Source organism: Pantherophis guttatus, chromosome 5, assembly GCF_059756535.1.
Source record: "Pantherophis guttatus breed Tessera chromosome 5, ASM5975653v1, whole genome shotgun sequence".
Taxonomy (NCBI): Eukaryota; Metazoa; Chordata; class Lepidosauria; order Squamata; family Colubridae; genus Pantherophis; species Pantherophis guttatus.
Window position 1 is genome coordinate 17,484,971 of NC_142067.1, and position 24,705 is coordinate 17,509,675.

Below are 24,705 nucleotides of genomic sequence, written 5' to 3' on the forward strand. Positions count from 1 at the left end.
AGAAAAATTACATAATCTAAAATCTTTATTTTAGGATGAAAAATGGAGTAAAGATTTTGATCCCAAACTGCAAAATCTTTTGCGGGAGTTAGAGGCTGGCTTAGGTTCTGTTCTAAGGAAAACAGATACTGCTTATACAGGAACAAAATATCGGGAAGATGATGTTCAAGGTATATAATGCTTAATATTTATAAACTGTGAAATTTAAATTAGATATAGTGAGAAATAGTTTGTCATTATAGTCCAGTGAGTAGGCATAGAAAGTGTGTAATAAAACATTCTATTCAGTAATATTTCAGATATTATGATATGCAGAATTATGATATGCAGAATCGTAGATATACTAATGTTTCTGTAATATGGCATAATATATTTGAGATGCAATGATTGTGTCTTAATATAGATACTAATGCTCATTTATGTGGAGTAAATTACTAAAATATATGCTGTGGCTTTTAAAGATCTTCTACTTGATTGCTATGCAACCAACTGAATATTTGTTTTTTGTTTTTTTATAGCTGTACTTTGCCCAAATGATGAATTTCAATTCTGGACAGAGCGTGCTCAACATGGAAGTAAATCATGTAGCAAGGACAGAGCTTCTCATTTTAAAGAGCTGTTTGAAGCCATTGCATATGTGTGTAACATTTGTTTTATTTATTTGTTAAATTTATTTGCTGTCTGCTATAGAGCTACTCTAGGTGTCTTAAAACAGTAAAAACTAAGAAATGAAAAGAAGTGTAAACATAACAGTAGCAAAGTAATGGAACAATAGAGTAAGCAGTGAAAAAGAAAACATTGAGAAATGTGATATGAGAATAAAAGATGGGTGGGTAGGGAAGCAGGAAGTGAGGGACTGTTGCTATCAATCTAGTAGCCATCTCCAGTGTGGTAGTCACCCATTGGGTTCCCAGCCAACTGGCAGAGTCAGGTCTTCAAACTCTTACAGTAGGATAGGAGGGTGCAGGCAGATCTCATCTAGGACATTGGCAGAGGTGGTATTCAGCAGGTTCTGACCAGTTTTGGAGAACTGGTAGTGGAAATTTTGAGTAGTTCGGAGAACTGGTAAATACCACCTCTGACTGGCCCCGCCCTCATCTATTCTCTGCCTCCCGAGTCCCAGCTGATCGGGAGGAAATGAGGATTTTCCAGTAACCTTCCCCTGGAGTGGGGAGGGAATGGCGATTTTACAATATCCTTCGTCTGCCATGCCCATCAAGTCATGCCAAGCCACGCCCACAGAACGGGTAGTAAATTTTTTTGAATCTCACCACTGGAGACTGGGTACTATGTAAGAGAAACCTCTTCTTCTGGATACCAATACCAATACTTGAAGTTCTTTGACCGACGGAATCTACAGTAGACCCTCTGCCAGCATGAGTGAGGCAGGCTTGTTCTAGCAGGACACAATGTTTCATCAAGGGGGCTGGACCTATGCCATTAAGGGATTTAAAGATCATAACCAGCATATTGAATTGCACCTGGAAGCAGAGTGGTAGCCGGTGTAGTTTGTGGAGCAGAAGTGGAATATGGGCCATTCTAGGGGCCTCAAAAATTGCTCAAACAAAGTTTATTAAACAAACAATCACTAAATAAAAAAATTAATGAATAATGATCAAATAAATAAATAAAATTTATCAACAAAGCTGAATGTTTAATTCACAAGTCTCCCCCAACTTTCCACATACATGGATAGCCTCTCGGAATATTTTACCAAAGTCTTACTGCCTGAAGAATTCTAGAACTTGACGTGCAGAGATCTGAAGGGCTTTTGTATCAGGGAGGGCTACATTATGATATCAAAATTATATACTGCTGCATTGCTTCTGTTTTTATGCACACCGTAAATCACAAAGCAGTCTATAGTTTTATATATATGCTGGATTCATACAATCAGTTATAATAGAACTGAGTTGTGTACAAATGGACCTTCCTTCATATACAAGTATTGGTTTTCATTAAATTGTAACCTTTGCTTGAAAACATATCTTCATGAATTTCTATAGGAAATCAACATTTTACATATTATAGATAATGACATTTGAAGAAATGTTTCAATAATACTTTTAACTCTTCATAGAAATCAAGAGGTTTGCTGCTATCTGAACTTTTCATTTTTGTCCTTATTAGGATATTGATAAATAATAGTGGCATTTGCCATACTTAACTTGCAATTAGATTAACAATAATGTGTACTTCCTGAGATCAGCATAAATCAGATGTGCGTGACCACTAATCTTTTTATGGCATAGCCGAGACTGAAAATGAGGAGGCTCAAATTTGGGCATTCAAACATTATTTTGTTACTTTAATTAAAAAATTTCCTCCTCATCCCTCACCCCCAGCTGTCCCATTCTTCTTTATCAAAAGAGAGCACAGAACACAGATTCTTTTTCCCAGTGTCATAATACACTTTTCAGCCAGCATCCTTATTTATTTTGGAATTGTTTGCAGCTGACAGGAATGGGCTAAGGAAACAATTGCTCTTTTACTCATTGTAGTTAGGTTGAGGTGAATGGGCAGGTTTGTCATAAGATAGTTTGAAACATTGAGGCAGATGAGAATGAACTGGGAAGAACTGTAGGGAGTTGAGGGAAGTCATGCTGAGTATTTGGAAAAATGGATGGCGGACAGTACGTACCATAATAACATTTTCATAGAAATGTTTCCAAATCATTGCAGCCCTAATATATTTGCTGGAAATTTTTAATTTTTAATTATGTATCACGCTTCTAGGATTATTACAATTTGGACAGCTTATCTTTATTTGAGGTTGTGGATTTAGTGGAGACCACACGGGACATTGTTGATGATGTCTGGAGGCAATCTGATCACGAGCCTTTTCCACAGTCGCGCATGAAGAACCTTTTGGATGTCATAGGTAAAGTTCTGGACAAAAAGCCCCCCTGAACAGTTGGATAACTTGTCTTTTTGATAACTGCCTGACAAGGGAAAGTTACATGGAATAAGTTATTTGAATTTTTATTATTGTTTAACTTCCATACAATCTTAACAATTTCTGTCAGCCAAGATGAAGCATCTCATGAGCGTTGAGGATGCTAGATTGGTTTTTGGCATTTGATATTTTGAGCCATCAAATATTGTTGTGCTGCCTAATTTCTCTTGGTGCAAATGATACCACATAAAAGGGTTTTATTTAGGTCACAAAGCTTTTCTGTTCGGAAGAAGGATTTTGTTTCCTAACTTTTCTTTATCAGTGGTATTCCTGAGTTCAAATGGCAAGGCTTTTCATTAACTTTACAAGCACTTCCTTTGGATCCTTCCCTTTTTTCCTTCTCTAGGTTATTTATCACACATATGCTGAAAACTCTGGGTCAATTCTTCTGCCTTTCTTCTGAATGGCATAGTGTGGTCATCCATTTTTGAGTCCCATCTCAAAACGAACATGAACCAGCTTGAGATATATCTTTACCCATCCTCACTTGTTTTTAAGGCTGACAGTTGTAAGACTCCTGGATAGAAAGAAGCTTAGGAGTCCAAATCAATGATGGATTTTCTTTAAAGATGTTTATAGACTCTGTCAGTTTCTTATCACCAAATGGCCCAAAGGCTGGTTCATACTGTGATTTGTCTTGTGTCTAGATTTAACAGCAATCTTGTGGCCTTCTTACTTAATGCCTGTCTCCGCTACCTGATCTGAGTATAGAATAGTCCTGCTTGTACTGTTGTAGAACTCTCCCAAACAATCCCTATTTCTATTATGAATCCCTATTTTGATTGAGTATTCATAAAAATTACAGATACAAGTTGCTATGCAGACTCATTGGATCATACATGTATAAGCATATCCATTTGTTTGGAAAATTTGTTTGTGGCTTGTGCCTGACCCTGTCCTTTAGCCATGGTACTTCCAATTCTAACAAACCACATCACCATTGAGAAATTTCCTCATTTAGATCCAGCCCCCTGGAAACAAATCATTATGATTACACCTGAAGTTTGATTTATCAAAACATTAAAGGAAAGGAAAGCTTCCCTTTTTATGAGCTCTTGTAAAGGTGGTTTAATTTTTTGTGTAGTTAAATAATCTAAATTTTTATTTAGATATAGGTGCCAATAATTGCATTATACACACAAATGCCTTGCGATTTGGTTTGTAGTGATTACCTCAGTATAATGGATATATTAAGAGGCATGTTTTGACACAAATGTAGTCATGAAAAAGTGTGCTTTGCCAAACAAAATACAAATAATTGAAAATACAGTTAGTTATCTTTATTTGCTTGTATGATTTTTAGCTGGCTCTCTTGGAAGATTTGTTCAGAAGAAGTTAGGTACTTTAAACCTATGGGAGGATTCGTTTCACACTGTAAAAGAGAATCTGAAGGCTGGCATCATTATTTGTGAACAGTGGGTTGCAGCTTGTGACCATCTTACAGGACAGTTATGGCAGCGTTATACCCCACATATATGGCGAGGAGAGAAATACATCCCTGAAACACTAGGAAAACTTGGCAAACGTCTTGAAGAGGTATCTGTTTTGGTTTGTTTTAGGGATGTGAGGTCTAGGAAAAATTACAATCTGAAGGCTTTTGAATATGATGTTTTCTAATGGAAGAGACTGTAGTATTTCCTTTTTAGATACACAGCTATAAAATTCAGGTTCTTGGTTCTTTAGTTAAAGGCTCTCTGATAATAGCTATAAGGAAAAGTAGATGATAGGGCTCTTCAATTGATTTTCTTGTATGTTTTCAAAACAAGCTGGAGACATGATGTTGATACGTTTTTAAATTTCCTTTCCCAGTTTATAAATTCCCAAAATTGCTGTTTGTCCCCAAACTTTGGATAGGGTGATTTTCAGTAAAAAATATATTGTATTTCCCACTATGCAGTTTGAGATTTTTTTTAAAAAAAGTATCTATGCGTGTCAGAATTAAGAGGAAGGAAAAATAAATATCAGAGAAAAAGAAACAGAGTATTTATTTCAGTCCTACCATCATGTTATTTAGGAAAAAAGGTTGCCCATTTTCTGATAGAATGAATTCTGAAGCTATGGATAAAAGAACAATATGAGATGAAATGTGTAAATAGTTTGACACAGTATAAAGGCAGCTTCACGTATTTGCAGACGAATGAAATAATTTTGGATAGAGTCAAACTTTTAGGAAATGTCTATAGTAAAATATCTCCACTTTTACAAATCAGAAGTCTGCAATCCCTCTGAAAAAATAATCCAAGGTAATTTAAGAGGAAGATCTTTGACAATGAGAATAGACAGCATCTAGGTTATGCCGAAGAATCTGTTTAGCAGAAATCTTACTGGATTTAGTAGAAACATAATTATTAATGTAATATGAATTTGGAAGACCTGTTTTTACAATATCTTAACATGTAGTTCAAATACATTAAACTCCAGTGTTCTTGCCATCCTCAATGGTATTGTCAGGGTTCCAAGGAACACCCCCAACGAAATAAAGCTCTGAGGCCTGAGGTTCCTCAAAGTTCCAATTTATTAGAGATGTCATGTTGGCACATCTGGGAAAACCCGAATCTGAAAGCTTCCAGGTTTTCTCCACCCAGTAAACAGTTCACAGCCCTGTCCCACACCCACAAGTTCATCACATTGTCCAATCAATTCTTCACACTCAACTGGAAACAATCTTCAGGCAGTCTCCATCAGACGCAGGCAAAAGTCCTTGAATACGGAATGTTGTTATGACTAACTTTCTACCGCTCCAACAACAACCTCCTCCCAACTTCCCCAGCTAAAATATGTGTCAGTTAAGAAGCAAAAAAGAAAACTGTCTTCCAAAACTGACAGGTATATTAATATATGTGGTTATTTTCAGTGGAGTAATACGTGATATAATACAGAAATTTAACATCCCATTCATAATTAATACTATATTCTATGCTTCATTTGTCAAAAGCACTTAAGTATAATTTTAGCACAGTTTGCTATTTAGAGGATTTCTAGCTTTTGTTATAGTTAACTGAAAAATTATGAGTCAAGTTATTATATTCCTTTCATTTTAGGTATTAAGTATTCGATCACTTCATGAGAAACTTACATATTTTTTGCCAACTGGTGAGCAGCAAGCATTGCATCTTGCTCAAGTGTTTGAACCTTTTGCTGGATTGAATCCTGTGCATTACAATCCCTACACTGAGGTAAAATATTTTATATAAGTTAAACGTCATTTAAATGAAGTTTATCTCAGTCCACCAGAATAAAAATATGTTCTCCTCTTCTAGCCTTTATGGAAAGCAGCAGTACGTCAATATGAAAGAATTATTGCTCCAGCAGAACAAAAAATAGCAAGCAAGTTGAAAAGCTTTATTTCAGAAATCCAGGATAGTCCACAACAGGTATTTTTAAAAAATTACTATTGACCACAAAACCTGATGCTGAAAGGCTTGCTTATTAAAAGTGTTTTGTACATCAAACTTGTATATTAAATAGTTTTGAGTTTCATTTTGCTGGTGGAAGAGAGGTTGAACTATGCCTTAAAATGATTAACCCGCATGCCTTATGCTTCTTCACTGTGCCTCATTCAAAACTGGGAGTTTTTGTTCAGTACTTTTTCTTTTTTTTCACATGTGGGTAATGGATAGCATCAGAGAGGGTGGGAGAAAGGAAAGAAAGAAAGAAGGAAGGAAGGAAGGAAAGAAAGAAAGAAAGAGAAAGAGAAAGGAAGGAAGGAAAGAAAGAAAGAAAGAGAAAGAAAGAAAGAAAGGAAGAAAGAAAATAATCTAGCACTCTTGATGCAGCCCAGACTACTATTGTTAGGAATGAAAGAATTTCAAAATCATGATCACCATTTTTAATGCATCTGTTCAGAATAGTTCTTTTTAATGTAATACATGATAGAAATATAGAAAACTTTGAATCATGTGCAGACATTCTGGCATTATTTTCAGGCCTATCTACCCAGCTTCAAGTTTTGCTGTGTTTTTTGGAACAAAATAATTGTTGTGGCAAGATATGGGGGCAACATCAACAAAAATATAAGACAAGCACATGTGTACACTTTGTTACTATGTATTAATTTTCATTATTTCAAACCCCGATTGTAATCATCACTTATTTTGTATCAGTTTTGTTGTTGGGAACTGTTGTCATTAAGCAGCGCAGTTGTGTGATCTTTCGAACAATGATCACTTAGTGATGAAAATTCGGTCCCAATTAAGGTCATTAAGAAGTACTTGGTAGATTAATTTTATAAACATAATCCACAGTAATCTGTTCATTATATATATTTTTACATGTTTTATATTTTTAGCTTCTTCAGGCTTTTCAGAAATACAAGGAATTAGTACGACGTCCAAGCATTAGCAAAGAATTGCTTTTAGAAAGAGAAACTTTGCTGGCAAAACTTCAGGGTGCAGTTAAAGGTATACAAATATATATGCATGTATATATGAAAAAATATGGGTGCTTCCATCATCTCTTGTTTTTGTTTTTGTTTTTTGAAAATATGCAATTATGTGAAGCAAGGTATATATGTTGTATGTAATTTACTATAAAAACTATTATGACTTGTCATACGTTTAGTTTGTTGAGTCATCACCATAGTTTGTATGGATGAGTCTGATTACAGAGTGGTGCAAATTCTTGCTTAAAATTCTGTTTTTTAAATCATGCTCATTTTCTTTATTGAAACAAAATAAACTTGCCCAATAAAAAATTGTAATACTTATATTGTAGGACTTAGGCTACATATTAGGAAACAAATTTCAGTATTTAATGCTATTTGCAGAACTCACTAATATTCTCCTTAATGTTGTTGTGCAGATTATCAGACAGATTTTGAGACTCGTTGCCATGGCACTCCAGGCGATCCATCAGGACCGCTTGCGGGGAAAAATCTCTCTGAGGTTGTGAATAATATTGTCTGGGTGCGCCAGCTAGAATTGAAGGTATCGATTTAAACCTATCATTTGATGTTATATGTTAACCTATAAGAAATAATGTGATGTATTTTAGTCATGTATCTTAAATAGGGATAACCTTTCAAACTACTTTCAAGGATTGTCTTAAAGCTGATATACATCTGACCCCCAATATGATCTTTAAATAAACGCTAAAAAAGTTATGGAGTGAAATGTGAAGATTAGTTCTGATTCAGTGGAAACCTTTTAATCATCATCAGCTGCTTCTATATGTGTTCTTTTGAAGCTTCTGTGAGGCTGTTCAATAGGCTTCTGTGCCTTATTGGTAATATTGTTTTATTAGATCTTCTTGAAGCCCTGTATTCAGACCCTGTATTCTATTTCTGCTGGAACTAGTTGCATGCCCATTTCCTAGACTATTGGCAATAAGATGCTGCTAATTAGAAGCAGGAAACCTTCAGTTGCTATAAAATGAATCTAATAGGCGTAATGTGTGCTTGGAGGAATGAACTTGCATATTGCCTTCACAGCTACTGTGCAACTTTGGGAAAAGACATGCTTGGTTTAAGGTTTTTACAATAATGACTGGAAGGTATAATACATTTTGCACTTTGAAAATAGGCATATAGATATAGGTATAATATAATAGAGAAGATTATCATAGATTCCTGTGGACCACTTCACATCTAATGATTATAGAATGCAGGAGAACTGAATGAGTTAACATTAGACAAAAAATTATATTTGATATCTAAAGCCTGGTCTGTGTGCTATGCATTGACAACTCCTGGGTTCCTATCAATTACAATTATGCAAGAATATTTAGTTGCTACTGCAACTGAATTGTTTGAACTTTGTTAAGCAACCCATCCTGTGGTTGTATAATCTCAAAAGTGTAAAATGCTGAGATTTTAAACCTCTTCTATATTTTGTGTTAGCTTTGAATATTTTAGTAGCATAAAACATGCCAAATGCAATTAAACTTTTCAATTATTTCAATATCTAAGGTGGATGATGCCATTAAGATTGCAGAGGCCCTTCTTTCAGACCTGTCTGGATTTCAAAATTTCCGACAAACTGCAGATGATCATCTAGAACAGTTAAAAATGTATGAACAAGAACAGTTTGATGATTGGTCCAGGGACATTCAAACAGGTCTCTCAAACCCAAAGTCTGGTCTTTGGTAAGTATAAAATATTAGACTTTGTAAGAACAATTTTAAGATTAGGTGGACATAAAAAAGTCCAGGGTAAACTATTTTGAAGAACATCAGAAGATGGTCCAGCAGGTTTCCACTAGCCAGTCCTTAGATTGGAAAGATTTGGAGTTCTGAACATGAAGCTCAATGTGAAATGGGCCAAATCATGTAAGAACACCACAAACTGCTCCTGATTCAGAGGATTAAGTTCTGCAAAACTGCTGGTTCACACATAAAATAATCAGACTGGTACAGTCCAAAAGAGAAATTATATTATATCATTTATTTAAGTTGATTTTATACTTTTTACTGCATAGGCTCAAGGCAGTTTACAACATCTGATTTTGCAGGGTTTTGCATAAGTCTATTTAAAATCTACTTAGGCAAATTAATAGCTAGTTTCTAGACTAGGGGTCACCAACTTGGCAATTTTAAGACCTGTGGACTTCAACTCCCAGAATTGAAGTCCACAAGACTTAAAGTGGCCAAGGTTGGAGACCCCTGCTCTAGAACATAGAAGACTGTAGATACTGTACGGAATAAAATGATAATATTTTCTAATACAATGACTAATATTGCAATTTTATTTTAGTATACAGGCCAATAGTCCTGTCATGGAACTTAATCATTCCGATGGAGCCTTAAAAATACATTATTCAGATCGCTTGGTAACTCTCCTTAGAGAAGTACGTCAGCTTTCTGCACTTGGGTTTGTCATTCCTGTCAAAATACAACAGGCTTCAAACACTGCTGATAAATTTTGCAAACAAGCAGTGATTCTCAAACAGGTATAATAACTTCTTAAATGTTATGAAATTCATGGATTGATTCTTAGTTATAATTTCAAGGTACTCATGCATGAGACGGGAGGCTGTGTAACAGACATAATATACATAATAGATAGAAAGTGAAATAGATAGATAGATAAATGGTTTATAATAAAGCACTTTTATTCTAAGTGCTACTCCTGCTGTAATTCATTACATATATGAGCATTACTAAAGTGTGAATTCTACCTGATTTCCAAAATGTAAAATTCATGTAGAATTCTAACTGATTGTGATATTAAATTGAAAGGCTATGGTTGAATTTGCAGTAAAATTTGCACTAAAACATTGAGCTTCATTGTATCTTTGTCAGTTTAATTCATGCAGCAAAGCATTAGAAGAAATGTAAAACACCATGAAATTGTTAAGCATTCGTTTAAATTGCTTTCCATTTGTCAAAGTTTTAATTCACAGTTTATAATGTTTTCATATATGGCAGAAAACCAATAACCCTCCACTATGTCTATATATTATTACTATAAATTATTACTTTCAGAGTATGGTATTTCCCCCCATTTAGTGTAAAGCAAACAACAGAGGAGATTGTTAATATGGCTTTATAGAGGACAAAAATACCTTTAAAATGTTTAGTCCAGTCTAGTCCCAAAAAGTGATTGGAATTGAAAATCAGTAAGATTTAGTAGAGTCTTCTGTAGTTGAAATTTAAAACTGTACATTAAATGGAAAGCTAAGTGATGAATAAAAATAATTGGAAAAAATGAATTATTTTAAATATGAATGTGGCATTTAAACCTTGTGGATTTATATTTCTTTTAATAGGTGGCACACTTTTATAACAGTATTGATCAGCAAATGATTCCCAGTCAGAAGCCAATGATGTTGCAGTCGGCTTTAGCATTTGAACAGATAATTAAAGTAATGGCATGTTTATTACTTTCATTTTTATTACCGTTCTGTCTTCTAAAAGCTTGAAGGTTTTCTGCTTGTACATATTTCTTGATTGAGCACGGGATTTGATTCTGGATTCTTGAGAGCTGATGTTTTGAATGAATTTTGGGGGAAGGGCAGAGATTACAAATTGTTGGGAAGCAGTGTTTGCAATAATCATGCTTAAGAGATAGAAATATACATACCTGTTTTTCTCCAAAATGCTTGCCTATGGGTGACTTTGACTTTGCCCTAGAGGCAGGACTAGAATCAGTTGAAAATGCTGAACTCTTGTCATTTAATCTTATTTGTTTGTTGTTTTAGAATCAAGCACCACCTAAGTTGATTCTGGTGCAGCTATACAGGAACAGAGATAGAACAGGGAAAGGTTTTTTTCGAATATTTAACCCTTATTTCCATGATGGATATAACAATATTGAATCGGATTGACCTGTATAGAATTAGTATAGATTGTAAACTTCTGTAGTAGAATAAATACATTGTAAACTGCCAAAAAAAGAAAAGAAGAAAAGAAAATCACAATTCATTTGCAATTGAAAATGTACTTTATCTGGTTTCTTCCCTTTACTTCTTGCCTTTTCCTTCATTTCAAGCTCTGTAAACATGCTCAGAGAGAACTCTTCATTTTATGAACATCATTAGAATTCCATTGTTTACTTACTTGAAGTATTTCTTTGGCAGCACTCAAAAGCAGAAGGACAAATTACATGGGACAATCCTAAAGAACTAGACATGTATATCAAGAAACTCCAAAGTGCAGCAGAACGGCTTGCCACAGAAAATAGAAAGTTAAGAAAATGGCATATGAGTTTTGTAGAAAAGGTATGTTTCATCTCCTCAACCTATTTTCTTATTTTTTTACTCTTTATTTCAGTAATAAAGTGCAGCATGCTTGTAATTCTTCTTGATAGGTTGTTGGCCTGATGAACATTGATCTACTTCGTCAACAGCAGCGTTGGAAAGATGGTTTACAAGAACTTCGGGGAGGATTCTCCAGCCTTGAATCACAGGCATGAATTTATTGCTACTTAAGTTTTAAGTGAAGTAGGATGGAAATGTGTGTGTGGCTAACCTTACAAAACATTTGTGGCAAAAACAGAATTATCAGTTTGTCAAGTAACTGAAAATATTTAAAATATTAGGAACATCATAGAATTATCTAGCTTCATAGCAGAAAATGCTACTGTCTGTATAATTCATTGATGTGACTGAGGATATTTCTTCTAATTTTTCATGACAGTTAGTCGGCAAAATAAACGGTAAAATAGAAGCATATGCTATAATTTGTTGGGATTTCTTGGAAACAACTTTTAACCACCTACAATACATTTCTGTATTTTTCTATCTAGCACTATTCTATAGTAGAATAGATGTAGCTGCATACTATATAATAACTACTGGAAACCCATCAAAGCAGTGTCATTGTAATTCAAAGCAAAGTATTTGTTGTTGTGAAAATTGAAACTTACTTACATCTACATTTAAATCAAATAATCCTGAACAAAGTTTTCAGGGAATGGTATTCATGAAGCATGTCAGTCTTGTCAGGTAGTCCAAACAAGAAGCACACCCAGATTAACTAATTCTACTTTATTATAGATTATAGTTAGGGAATCTTGCAAGTATGAAAGTATATTTCTGCCCCCTCATTGCTTTTACAGTCCCCTAAACTAGGGACGATTCCTTCTGAGACATTCTTGCTGCGGACTAAACAACCTCTTATCTGACCATTTTCCTGACTGTGACTCTTCCCCCTGTCTCTCATGGTTACTCCTATATACCATACAATAACCCCTAAGAATTTCAATATTGGGGAAAGTCTAGATTGACTATTGCTTAAGGCATGCCAATATATTCTGTTCTTCCAAGAAATTGCATTGAGCTGATTTAGTTGGAAATTATTGATCTGAATTTTTGTTTAATTAGTTGTTTGCCATGTTTTGAGTTATTCCATAGACATACAGTTTTCTGAGTTGCCTAAATACAGTTTTCTTGAGAGAAGTTTCTATATAGTCTCTCTATAAATTTCTCCATGATTAATTGCAAAATTTTTAACCTGAATACCATCAAATTATAGGGTTTCCTTTCAAATAACATGAAAGCATGGAGACTTCATTGGAACCACCAACTCTACAAAGCTTTGGAGCATCAGTATCAGATGGGCTTGGAAGCACTCAATGAAAATCTGCCAGAAATAAACATTGATTTAACTTACAAGTAAGATGTTCTTGAGGTTGATAAGACAATGAAAAATGCATGTATGTCTGTATCTTTTAAAGGAGTAATTATAATCAGATTACTCCAAGGCACGGGTTCTTGATATGGTTCTTGATGTTATAAAAGGTTAATTAATAATATTTTAAAAATATTTTTCAGACAAGGAAGATTGCAATTCAAGCCCCCCTTTGAAGAAGTACGAGCAAGGTATTACAGAGAGATGAAGAGATTCATTTCTATCCCTAATCAATTTAAGGGAGTAAGTGAGACCGATGAAGAGTGCATCTTTTCTGTCATGACTGAAAGAAATGCAAGTGGATTTCTGACCACATTTAGCAAAGCAGAAGACTTGTTCCGCAGACTGTCAGAAGTTTTAGATCAATTTAAGGTTTGTAAATATTTGCTTTTGCTCAAACACATTTTAGGACAGATGTTTTTGAAGTATGCTTTCACTTGTATAATCATTTTGTCTGTTCATATCAAGCACTGGCAGTCTCTCCATACGGCACAGGCAGAGGTGGGTTTCAGTAGGTTCTGACCAGTTCTGGAGAACCGGTAGCAGAAATTTTGAGTAGTTTGGAGAACCAGTAGTAAAAATTCTGACTGGCCCCATCCCCATCTATTTTCTGCCTCCCAAGTCCCAGGTGATCGGGAGGAAATTGGGATTTTGCAGTAACCTTCCCCTGGATTGGGGACAGAATGGAGATTTTACAGTATCCTTCCCCTGCCATGGCCACCATGCCACACCTACCAAGCCACACCCTCAGAACCAGTAGTAAAAAAATTTGGAACCCACCACTGGGCACAGGCCAGTCATTTTCTATGTCATAACCTGGGTGATATACACAACTCAAGATGTCAAAAGGCAGACAGGAATATTTATAACACAGTTCAAATTGTCTATATCACTCATGTAATATTTACCATGTAATCAGATGTACCATATGCATCCTGTAGCAGCAGAATACTTGGTGCAATGCTTCAGAGTGAAATTCGAAGAGCTGTTTTGGAATGCATAGGAGTGTGGACCCAGCACCTTGGTTGTCAACTCATTAAAGGAATTATTATATGCAGTTCACCAACAAGTGCTGCATTCATGCTTTCACATGCCGAGAAGTAGTTTTTGGGAAGCAACATTATTACATATCCCTAATAACAATTCTTGTTCTAATTGTGGCATTTTTGAGATAAAGACTGCAGTCAAATATTAAAGAAATATTCTGACAAGCAACATTAATCAGGAAGCTGGCAGGTGATCATGTGGCTGAGAGAGGCTGTGATTATGCAGGATTCACCTAACTGGGACTGCCAGGTCTGCTATTGTAGGTTTGTGTGGTCATGTGATGTCACACATTATGACCCTGTTGCTTAGCGATGGAGTTCCCAATCACAATTACCAGTGATAAGTGAGGGGTAGCTGTAGTAGTAAATAGTATAAGCAGTGGTGAACAGCTGCATAGCTTAACTTTCAAACCAAAGGTATTGGATTAAAGTAGGAAAGAATCATTTTACTGATTACTTAAATGCATTTGAAGCATTTTTCTTTTTCTGTTTATTTACCTAAATGGTCGGGATTTATATATACACATACTGAAATGAGTAACATATGGTTTAAATAAAAATATGCATTCCTTCCTCCGTGTTGAAGGAATGGGTGATAATTGGACAAGTCGATATGGAAGCTTTGGTGGAGATTCATCTTGCCAAAGAACAGGACTGGGAGAAAAATTTCAAAACCCTAAAAGTGAAAGGCAAAGAAGTGGAACGTCTTCCAAGGTACAGCATAGTAGATGACTTAGAAACATAAGTCTTTTGCGATCACTCTTTTATTACAATACTTAGTCCTGAGTTTCAAAAACTGTTGTAAAGGGAAAATCTCAGCCAATGGGTTCCATCAGTTTCTTTTCTAATTTCCTTCAAAATTGCTTTGGCCGAGTCTGCTATTGTCCCATTATAAGGGATTCTAAGGAGCATTTCCTTCCTCCCTGACCCAATAAATCTCAAGATACTTCTATCAAGAACAAACAAGATAGCTTAATTTGGTTGATTGAATAACATTTATTAGAATTTGGGGTTTATTTTAAATGTCATATAATAACATGAAGTATAATTATTTTGTTCTAATCCTTGAAGCATTGTGAAAGTAGATTGCCTCATAGTGAACTGTAATCCTGTGAAGTCTGTCATCGATGATCTTATCCAGAAGTTGTATGATGCTCTAGTGATGTCTTTGAGAAAATCTATACAAGGTAAATGCTCAGAAGAAAAACTATTTAGAAGATAGCTGTTCGTTTATTCCTGCTTTTTCTTTAAAGAACGTTATTTTGCCTAGAGTATTATTTTAATTACTTGAAATGTTGTGAATTTATAACATTTAAATATATTCAATAGATTTAAAAAATCACATAAAATAGAGAAGAATAGAAAAATATCAAAACTTGTTACTGTAGTAGGAGTACCTTCTAATCTTGCTTTGTATCTAAGAAGCCATTCTTAAATTTGCAGCTCCAGAATTACTATTAATTTCAATGTGACTAAATATTCCGAAATTTTAATTCACTAAATAAATTTTCTTAGATTTTACTGTTGTTAATTTTTAGTGAAAGCTAGTCTTTTTGTGCAGTTGTAACCCTAAACGAACACTGTAGCCTGTAGCAAGGAGTCCCGAGGAAGGAAGAAAAATGCCGTCTTTCCCAATAATTTTCATCTTGTTCTGGCAAGTAGAGGGAGTCAGTTAAGGTTGATTTTATTCAGCTATTTTCAGGGATTTTCTTCCTTGACATTTTCATTTACAATGAACGGGAGGAAAACCAGGTTTTGAGGAATAGCATCATTTCTAACTTTACTGCTGTGTTTAGGTTAGGTTAGTCTGAATCAGGAATGTGCAAGCTATAATTGAAACTAAATAAATAAGCTTTTTGGTGTTGCAAAATGCTTGGATCCCTCCTCCACCCCATCTAAGAGTAACCACATAAATTTTATAATGCCTGGTGTATTTTCTTATAAGCCAAATCCTTTCCTTTTGGAATAAAGGCTGAGTTAAAGACAAACAGCATTCTTTTCTGCTTTTTCACTTGTTTTGTGTCCTGATTGGTTGATAATACAGATTTATGACCCACACATTTCAGTTCAGTCTAAAATGTCTAACTATAAAAATTTTTTGCCCCAAAGAAGCTTTATTTGTCAGTTTATTTAGCAATTTATACGGCTATCTATGTTAGAATGATTCCTCTTGATGTGGGACAGAAAATTAAAATAAAGACCAGCAATGCAATATAATTAATACAAAAATGACAACTGGAAACAATCAATATAATATATACCAGAGGTCTAGTATTCAATTATACAATCAATGAGAAAACAATGAACACTAATCGGTATAACTTACCTATAATTGTGGCACATGAAAAGAATGTGGGATATAATGGGAGATTTAATCCTAAATGTTTGATGGATGGCTTGTTACAAATTAGTCCATAGGGATATTATGGTTGATAGAACATCAACCAATTTTTTAGACTGGATTTGTCACTTTTGTCCACCTATTGAATGTTGCTGTTGTTGTTATTATTGACTCAATTATTGACGCAATTATTATTGTGTTTTCTCTTGATGTTTATGTAGGTCATCAGCATGATATTTCTTCATTTCTCAATGATGCTATGAATATCTTAGTAATAAGGCCCCAGTCAGTGGAAGAAATAACAGAAGATAATTTAAAATATAAAAACATAAAAGACAAAAAAGAAGAGGTAATATTTTCTCTACTATCAAGAACTGAACAAATTTGATACCTGAATATTTCTAGAATATGAATATTATCTAAAATTGTTAATGATTTTTTAATAGACTTTCTTGAGTTCCATTATTGCCATATGTATTTCATTATTGCACTATTGCACAATCCCAAGAAAAGGCATGTTTGTTTGAAGGGTTGCCTACATGCTACGTACACATCCACATTTGTTTTCTTCTACTCCAAATATTAAATAATTATAAAATGATGTTGATTTATTTATTGATCATACAAATGTATTTATGCATTTGAACTTTATGCAAATATCAAATCTCTCTTCTTAGATCTTTCTCCTTTTCCAAGAAGCAGAAAGTAAAAACAAGCTTCTGCGAACTGTGGCTGGTGGGGGCATTGAAACAATTGGCAGCTTGAGAGCTACATGGGATAAATTTGAGTTAATGATGGAGAGTCATCAGCTGATGATTAAAGAACAGGTAACTAAGAGTCATTCCATATATATATATATATATATATATATATATATATATATATATATATATATATATATATATATATATATATATAAATCCATTCCATATACATGCATACACACACACACACACACACACACACACACACACACACACACACACACATATATACACACACACGTGCACACACACACACACATCAGGTCTGAGTCAAGAACAGTATTTGAGACTACAAATTAATAATATATATTGATAAACTATCCTGTTTCCCCAAAAATAAGATCCAACCCTACCCCCAAAATAAGCCCTAGTTAAGATCATCAGCAGACAGAGGCATTTAGTATTTTCCCCAAAATAAGACCTAACTGGAAAATAAGCCATAATGCGTCTTTTGGAGCAAAAATTAATATAAGGTCCAGTCTTATTTTGGGGAAAACATGATACCCCTAGAACAATGTTAATCATTATTTTTATAGCAATCCTGTTAATATAAAGCTGTTTCTAGAATAAACTAATAATCCTTTTGTTCCTGTTTTACTTATTCTTTGGATTTCAGGTCGAAGTGATGAAAGGCAATGTGAAAACCCGTGTTAATACCTACCTTCAGGAACTGGAAAAATTTAAAGCTCGGTGGGACCAGTTGAAACCTAGTGATGATGTCATTGAAACAGGACATCATGATGTGCTACAGAGGAGTGCTGAGATCATAAAGGAAAAGAAAATTGAGTTTGATGAACTCGAGGATGCAAAGCAAAAACTAGTGTACGCTTATTTTTGTATAAGTATGAACAAATATCAGCATATTAGGAATAGTTTGTAAATATAATTTTTGAAAGCAAAGTATCAGCTATTAGGATAAAATAAAATAAAAATAAAACAAAATTAAAGTTCTATCAGTTTTCAATTTCTCATCCGATTTTCTAAAATTTATGTGGCACAATATACTTTTCTTTAATTTTGAAGTAAAGATAATTTTCTACTGTAAAAAGAAATAGCTGTAAAAAATTGTAATGTGGGTAATTTTGAACATATAACTAATATACAATTATATTCATTACTAGAGCTTAACATTATAAAATTATGAACATATTATTAACCCACAAAATTTTCAACTTAAATTTGACTTTTGGGGTTTTTCATGAGTACGTAGTCATTTTAGTGATCATTTAGCAATGGCTTGCCATGGCCTTTTTCCAGGATATTTTGTTACTTCCTGATGGGCTCTCATCAAATACTAAGAAGGTCTCATTAAAATCAGTTGAAGTCAAATTTATCTAGGGTAGTCATTGACTTGCAAACGTTTGTTTAACAAGGGTTTGAATTTATGACAGGTCATAAAACGTTTATAAAATGATTTATGACCTGTCCTCAAAGTTATCACTTTTTCACTGTCACCATGGTCACGTGATCGCAATTTGGACCTTTGGCAACTGGGTAACATTTACGATGGTTGAAGCATTTTGTGTTAAAGTATCTATTGATGTATCTATTGAAGGAAAATAGAAGAAAGAAATATTTGCTTACATAGAAGATATATATTCTCACTGTTCCCATAATTCCAGGATGTTGCTAATTGATCTATATCACTATATCTTCTATTTTATTGCATTCAGTTTATATACCTGTATATTTAGATATATTTATTTGACATACAATGTAACATTTTTGGGGGGTATTCTGCCTTTATTATTTTTACAAATAACTCATTGCTGTGTTCTTTTTCTTCAGTAACGACTGTTGTCACTTTGAATTAGAAGAGCCCGATTTCTCTTTAGCCAATGAAGTACGCAGAGACATTGAATGCTGTGCTGAAGTTTGGTCACTGTATGAACAATTTTATGAAGGTTTTCAAGAAAAAGCCAACGAAGATTGGATTACATTTAGGTACATTTAAGATTACACGTAGTCTTTGCTTACTGACCATATGTTCAGTGACAGTTTGTAGTTGCAGCACTTACAAATAGACTTTAAAATTCCAGCCATTGCGCCACCAACAGTCATGCAATTGTGATTTGGGAGCTTGACAGTAAGTTCAACGTATTGTCTTACAACTTTGGAGCACCCTGCAGTCACCTCATTGCCACTTGTGACCTTCCCTGCTGGCTTCCCACAAGCAAAGTCAAAGGGGAAGCTGGCATGGAAAGTCACTTGTCATTCTGGTAAGTCCCCTCCGGTGGTCTCCCCATGCTCTTGAGATGTTGCACCATCCTTTACCCTGGTCTTCCTGCACTAGTGCTGTATCACCCCCTTCACACAGCATGTTGTGGCCTGTCGGCCGCTGGCCCCTCCAGCAGCTGAATCAGAGGAGGAGGAGGCATGGGAGTGAGGGCCAGCATCAAGGCAACCTGAGAGCTCCAAGGGGGAAGACGGAATGGAGCTGGCAGAGAGAGAGACAGAGGTGGAGCCTGGGCCATCTGTCAGCCCTCAGATGGAGAATCAACAGCCCCAGGTTTGGAGGTGATTGATGAGGAAGAGAAGGAACAGCTGGGTCCAGTGCCTGACGCACAGATGCGCAGAAGGCAGAGGAGAGGAGAACAGTGGAAATCCATGGGCTGATCCTTGGGAAGGAAGAGCCACCGCTGCTAATGAAGCCCCACCCTAGCTCTGGGGATAAAAGGCAGGGAGCGAAGATGAATAGATGTGGCAGACAACTATTCATCTTCTGGCCAGCTGGCCTTGTTAGCCTGCGTTGAGAGAGAAACTTTTTGCTGGGGCTGCCGCCACGCTTTGAGTTCACTTCTAAGGGTTTGTTGTGTTTGGGGAGCTAGGTCAGAACACAGCATTTCCCAACTTGCATGCATCCTGCTCAGAGCCTCCCCCACCTCCCTGCAAACCCCATCGCTCCATACACCTTACTGTAGACTCCCATCGCTTTGCACTTAACAATCCTTGCATCTTGAGGTTATGATGGCAACTGGGACTGCTAGGATTGTTGTCACTAAGTGATGCAGTCACATGGTGTTGCATTTTACAACCACATTACCTTAGCTCTAGGAATCCCAGTCCCAATTGCCATTGTACCTGAGGACTATCTGTACATAGTTCTTAATTATAATAGTGGTTGAACTTCTTTTAATATATATTGCATGCAGGAGTAAGACCTACCTATTTGAAGAATTCTTGTTGAACTGGCATGAAAAACTGAGAAAGATTGAAGAACACACAATAATGACTGTGAAGTTGCAAAAAGAGGTGGATCAATACAAGGTAAAATGATCGTGTGAGAGAATTAAGACAAATAGGAAATATTGGAATGTTTAGAATATTTTGAGGGTTTTAAGACCTACGCATCTTTATAGAGTATACAATATTTTATTCATTCAGTTATATATTTCTTGAAGACCCCTGTAAATTTTGCATTTGATTACAGCAATTAATTTTAGCATATAACCTTTCAAAATGTTCAAAGCATTTCACATTGTTATTTCTCTAATTGTTGGAATTGCTCTGTAAGATGGTCTAATATTATTACAGTATTCCCATATAGATAGTCCTTCCTTAATTGGACCGTCAACTCTGTTGCTAAGTAACACAGTAATTAGGCAGAACATCACATAGGGGCAGCAGTTCCACTAATCCCAGATGCTGTTATTGAATGAATCCCAGAATCATTCAGTTGTTAGGCCAGGATCGAAGCTAGTTGTAAATGTGAGTGCAAATTTTGTTTATGCAGGATGGATTGCAAGTCCTTTTTTTCACTACTGTTGTAACTTTGAATGGTTGCTGAACAAATAGACATTAAGTGAAGACTTACCTGTATTGTTAAGATCTAGTAGTAATTAAGTACGGGATCTTGATATCTTGCTGTTTATGAAATAAATTAAAAATATTAAATTTTTAGATAATTTTTAGATTTATTTCATAAAAAGCAAGATGTCAAGTTAAAATGATATGAAATAATATTACATTTTTAGATTTAAAGTCAGTACTGTTGAGTTGCATGTATAAGAATGTAGTTGTTCCAAGTGTTTGTAACTCATTATTCTTTCATAATCCTTTATTGTTTAAACATAAAATACATTCATTGTTACAAAAGGAAAAATAACTGCTAATATATGTTCATTTTTTTCTTACAGCTGACCCTTCCTATATTGAAATATGTTAAGGGAGAACACTTGTCATCAGATCATTGGTTGGACCTCTTTCGTATTCTTGGTCTTCCTAGGGGTACCAGTCTAGGAACTCTGATGTTTGGAGACCTCCTAAAAGTAGCAGATGTCATTGTGGAAAAAGCAGCAGAACTGAAGGTGTGAATTATCTTTTAATATGAAGAAAATGATTTGAATAAATTTTGTGGACATATTTTTGGCTTTCACTTAAAGCAAAGAATGCCCCAAAGTTATTATCTAAGTTTAATAAAAAAGTGACTAAATCAGTTCTTTCTGTATAAAGAAAATAATAATATTTTTCAACATAGTAGTACTGTAGTAGTACTGTAGTACTGACATATTGTTCATATATGGTACAGAAATTTCATTACATTCTAGTAATGTTTTTATACCTGCTCTTGAAGACAGCAACCCTTAATAGTACATTGTGTTATAGAAAATTCTCATATTTATTTGGGAACAGTCATCTGATAAAATAATTTGGCTGGTTAGTAGAGAAAGATTAATTATTCAAGATAATTTTGTTAGAGGTTTTATTTTGTCACTCATTTTATTTAGACCTCGGAAATATATCACAAATCTGTATACCATAGCAATATGTAAGTGAGCCATGGTGGCGCAGTTGTTAGAGTGCAGTACTGCAAGCTATTTCTGCTGACTGCCGCTACCTGCAATTTGGCAGATCGAATCTCACCAGGCTCAAGGTTGACTCAGCCTTTTATCCTTCCGAGGTCGCTAAAATGAGAATTCAAATTGTTGGGGGCAATATGCTGACTCTGTAAACCACTTAGAGAGGGCTGTAAAGCACTAAAGTGGCATATAAATCTAAGTACTATTGCTATTGCTAATACCATAATGTTTAATTAAAAAGTAAATATAGTGCTTTATACATCAGCGTCTGACATTTCTTAGTTCTTTGGATTTACCTATAACTGTAGTTATATCATTAGCTTAAATTAATGTTAGTTTATATTTGCTAACAGGATTTGAACTGCAGGGCTCATGGTGAGGTTGCAATCAGAGAAGCCTTGCGTGAGCTTGAGCTTTGGGGCGTTGGAGCTGTCTTTACATTAACAGATTATGAAGATAGCCAGAACCGGATGATCAAATTGATTAAAGATTGGAAAGATATAGTCAATCAAGTTGGAGACAATCGCTGCCTACTTCAGTCGTTGAAAGACTCTCCATATTACAAAGGTTTCCAAGATAAAGTTTCTGTTTGGGAAAAGAAACTTGCTGAACTGGATGAATATCTACAGAATCTAAATCAAATTCAGAGGAAATGGGTGTATCTGGAGCCCATTTTTGGTCGTGGAGCTTTGCCTAAAGAGCAAGCACGCTTCAACAGAGTAGATGAAGACTTTAGGTCAGTTGACTTTATATTCTGTTTTTTAATCCAATGTCCTCTTACATTCCTCAGAGGAAAACATAAGCATTGTATGTAAAATTCAAATTAATTTCTTGTATTTTCATACTTCAGGTCATAAATAATAGTTTCAATTGTTTTGAATTTTTGTGTTATTAAAACTAAAGAACACATAACAGCATATATTCACACCATGTTGTTTCCTTTTAAAGATCAATAATGGCAGATATCAAACAAGATAATCGTGTAATTTCTTTGAATACTCGAGCAGGAATAAGGACTGCCTTAATTACTATCCTTGACCAGCTTCAGAGATGTCAAAAATCTTTAAATGAATTCCTGGAGGTAAACATTTCTGATCACTCCATTTAATTGTGAATTCAGGTGATGAACACTAACATTTTGTATATCTCCTGAGAATATTAATAAATGTTTGTGTTTATACATATCCGGACCCTCGTGGGAATGCAAATATAGCATTTTTCTGTGACATCTTAAATGACAGCTGTGTCATTATACTCATTCTGAAGTTGAAATGCTTCACAAACCTAACATCTTTCAAGTTATGCTTTTTTATTCATATATTGGTGTCTTACTTTTTGTGTTCATTTTTCATTACTACAGTACTTTGACCAATAAATATTTAATTTTTTTTTAGAAGAACAAGGAAGTGGTAGAGGGAGATAATGGGGGAGGGGGAAGGGTTTGGATGTAAAAGTAGAGATGTTCAGTTCACAGCTATTCATTTTTTGAAAGGATGTTAGTTTAACTGGTTCAGAAATAATTACTGTGTTGTCTTGGAGTGGCCATCTGAATTTATTTATTTTTAAATAGGAAAAGCGTTCTGCATTCCCCAGATTTTATTTCATTGGAGATGATGATCTTCTGGAAATCTTGGGTCAGTCTACTAATCCATTAGTTATCCAATCTCATCTGAAGAAGCTGTTTGCTGGTAAGAATGATAAAAAATAAAAAAAATGTATAGTTGGAATGAACCACAACATCACATAGTCCAATCAAAATGCAAGAAAATCATTAAACCATTCATGAGAGATGGCCCTCCAGAGACTTATAATGTCCGTAGGTAGATTGTTCCACTGTGGTAATGTCTTACATCTTGCTGAGCTATAGAACTTTCCCCATCCCTCACTGTTACAGCAATATAAAACCTCTCTCATGCCAAAGGCTTACCAAATGTTTCCCCCTAACATTTCCATTCGACTTTGTACTGTAAAGGAAGAGATTTAAAGAAATAATATTTATAATTTAAATGTCTAAATATTTAAAATATTTAGAACAATATTTAAATAATGTTTTACTATGCCTACTTTTGTAGTTAGTACCTGAAGTAAAATGGATTTTTCTGACACCTTTTCAAAGAATCACTTAAATCATGCAAGTATACAGATTTGTACAAGAACATATTATTTATTTAAATTTATTGGCCACCAAACTCCAGTGGGAAGGTTTGATATACTTTTTAAAAACCATCTGGTTTTCTTAAAGGATATCTGTTTACCTAATATTCCCTCCTTACACTGTTATATAAGACATCATGAGACTCAAAGAATATGCCACCCTAACAATTTATTGTTATTGATCACATGTATACTTTCCTGATTGATTTGCTAGCAAGATAGATCTGCATTCCTCCACAGAAATTTGTACTGTAGTAGTCTTTATCTATACATATAGATCAATTCTAGTAATATTAGGTTCAACTATGAGACTTTAAAATAACCTGAATAAATGTTTTCAAAGCTTGATGGCTTGCTATAGTTTTCTGGCAATGGAAGATTTTGGTTACGATAGGTTTCCCGTGAAAGGGAAATAAAAATGTTCTTATGTTCTTTTCTAGTAGTATGGGAAATGGGAAAAATGTAAATTGAAATCTATTTATAGAGATTGCCTAAAAATTTATAAGAATTTAGCTTTAAAAAGTGCTGTTTTCATTTATTTATACATGTAGTATGACATTTCCAGAAATGATGAGTTCTA

At 34.7% G+C, this 24,705-nt stretch overlaps 1 protein-coding gene across 4 annotated transcripts in view; it reads left to right on the plus strand.

The window, feature by feature from the left end:
* The window catches only part of DYNC2H1 (dynein cytoplasmic 2 heavy chain 1), a 149,368-nt gene that overhangs the window by 2,888 nt on the left and 121,775 nt on the right, over window positions 1–24,705 (plus strand). For all 4 annotated transcript variants that reach the window (XR_004589849.3, XM_034409222.3, XM_087894632.1 and 1 more), the window contains exons 3-28: window positions 35–170; window positions 519–637; window positions 2,737–2,881; window positions 4,260–4,492; window positions 5,998–6,132; window positions 6,217–6,330; window positions 7,245–7,356; window positions 7,757–7,881; window positions 8,862–9,037; window positions 9,645–9,840; window positions 10,660–10,755; window positions 11,470–11,610; window positions 11,700–11,798; window positions 12,866–13,005; window positions 13,165–13,393; window positions 14,654–14,781; window positions 15,139–15,254; window positions 16,630–16,757; window positions 17,086–17,235; window positions 17,789–17,994; window positions 18,961–19,116; window positions 20,325–20,439; window positions 21,309–21,479; window positions 22,325–22,707; window positions 22,920–23,052; window positions 23,542–23,659. Coding sequence is in view for 3 of the 4 variants with exons in the window: in XM_034409222.3 (XP_034265113.1) it covers window positions 35–170; window positions 519–637; window positions 2,737–2,881; window positions 4,260–4,492; window positions 5,998–6,132; window positions 6,217–6,330; window positions 7,245–7,356; window positions 7,757–7,881; window positions 8,862–9,037; window positions 9,645–9,840; window positions 10,660–10,755; window positions 11,470–11,610; window positions 11,700–11,798; window positions 12,866–13,005; window positions 13,165–13,393; window positions 14,654–14,781; window positions 15,139–15,254; window positions 16,630–16,757; window positions 17,086–17,235; window positions 17,789–17,994; window positions 18,961–19,116; window positions 20,325–20,439; window positions 21,309–21,479; window positions 22,325–22,707; window positions 22,920–23,052; window positions 23,542–23,659 (4,000 nt within the window). In the remaining variant the exon portion in view is untranslated. The remainder of the gene's footprint in view (window positions 1–34; window positions 171–518; window positions 638–2,736; window positions 2,882–4,259; window positions 4,493–5,997; window positions 6,133–6,216; window positions 6,331–7,244; window positions 7,357–7,756; window positions 7,882–8,861; window positions 9,038–9,644; window positions 9,841–10,659; window positions 10,756–11,469; window positions 11,611–11,699; window positions 11,799–12,865; window positions 13,006–13,164; window positions 13,394–14,653; window positions 14,782–15,138; window positions 15,255–16,629; window positions 16,758–17,085; window positions 17,236–17,788; window positions 17,995–18,960; window positions 19,117–20,324; window positions 20,440–21,308; window positions 21,480–22,324; window positions 22,708–22,919; window positions 23,053–23,541; window positions 23,660–24,705) is intronic.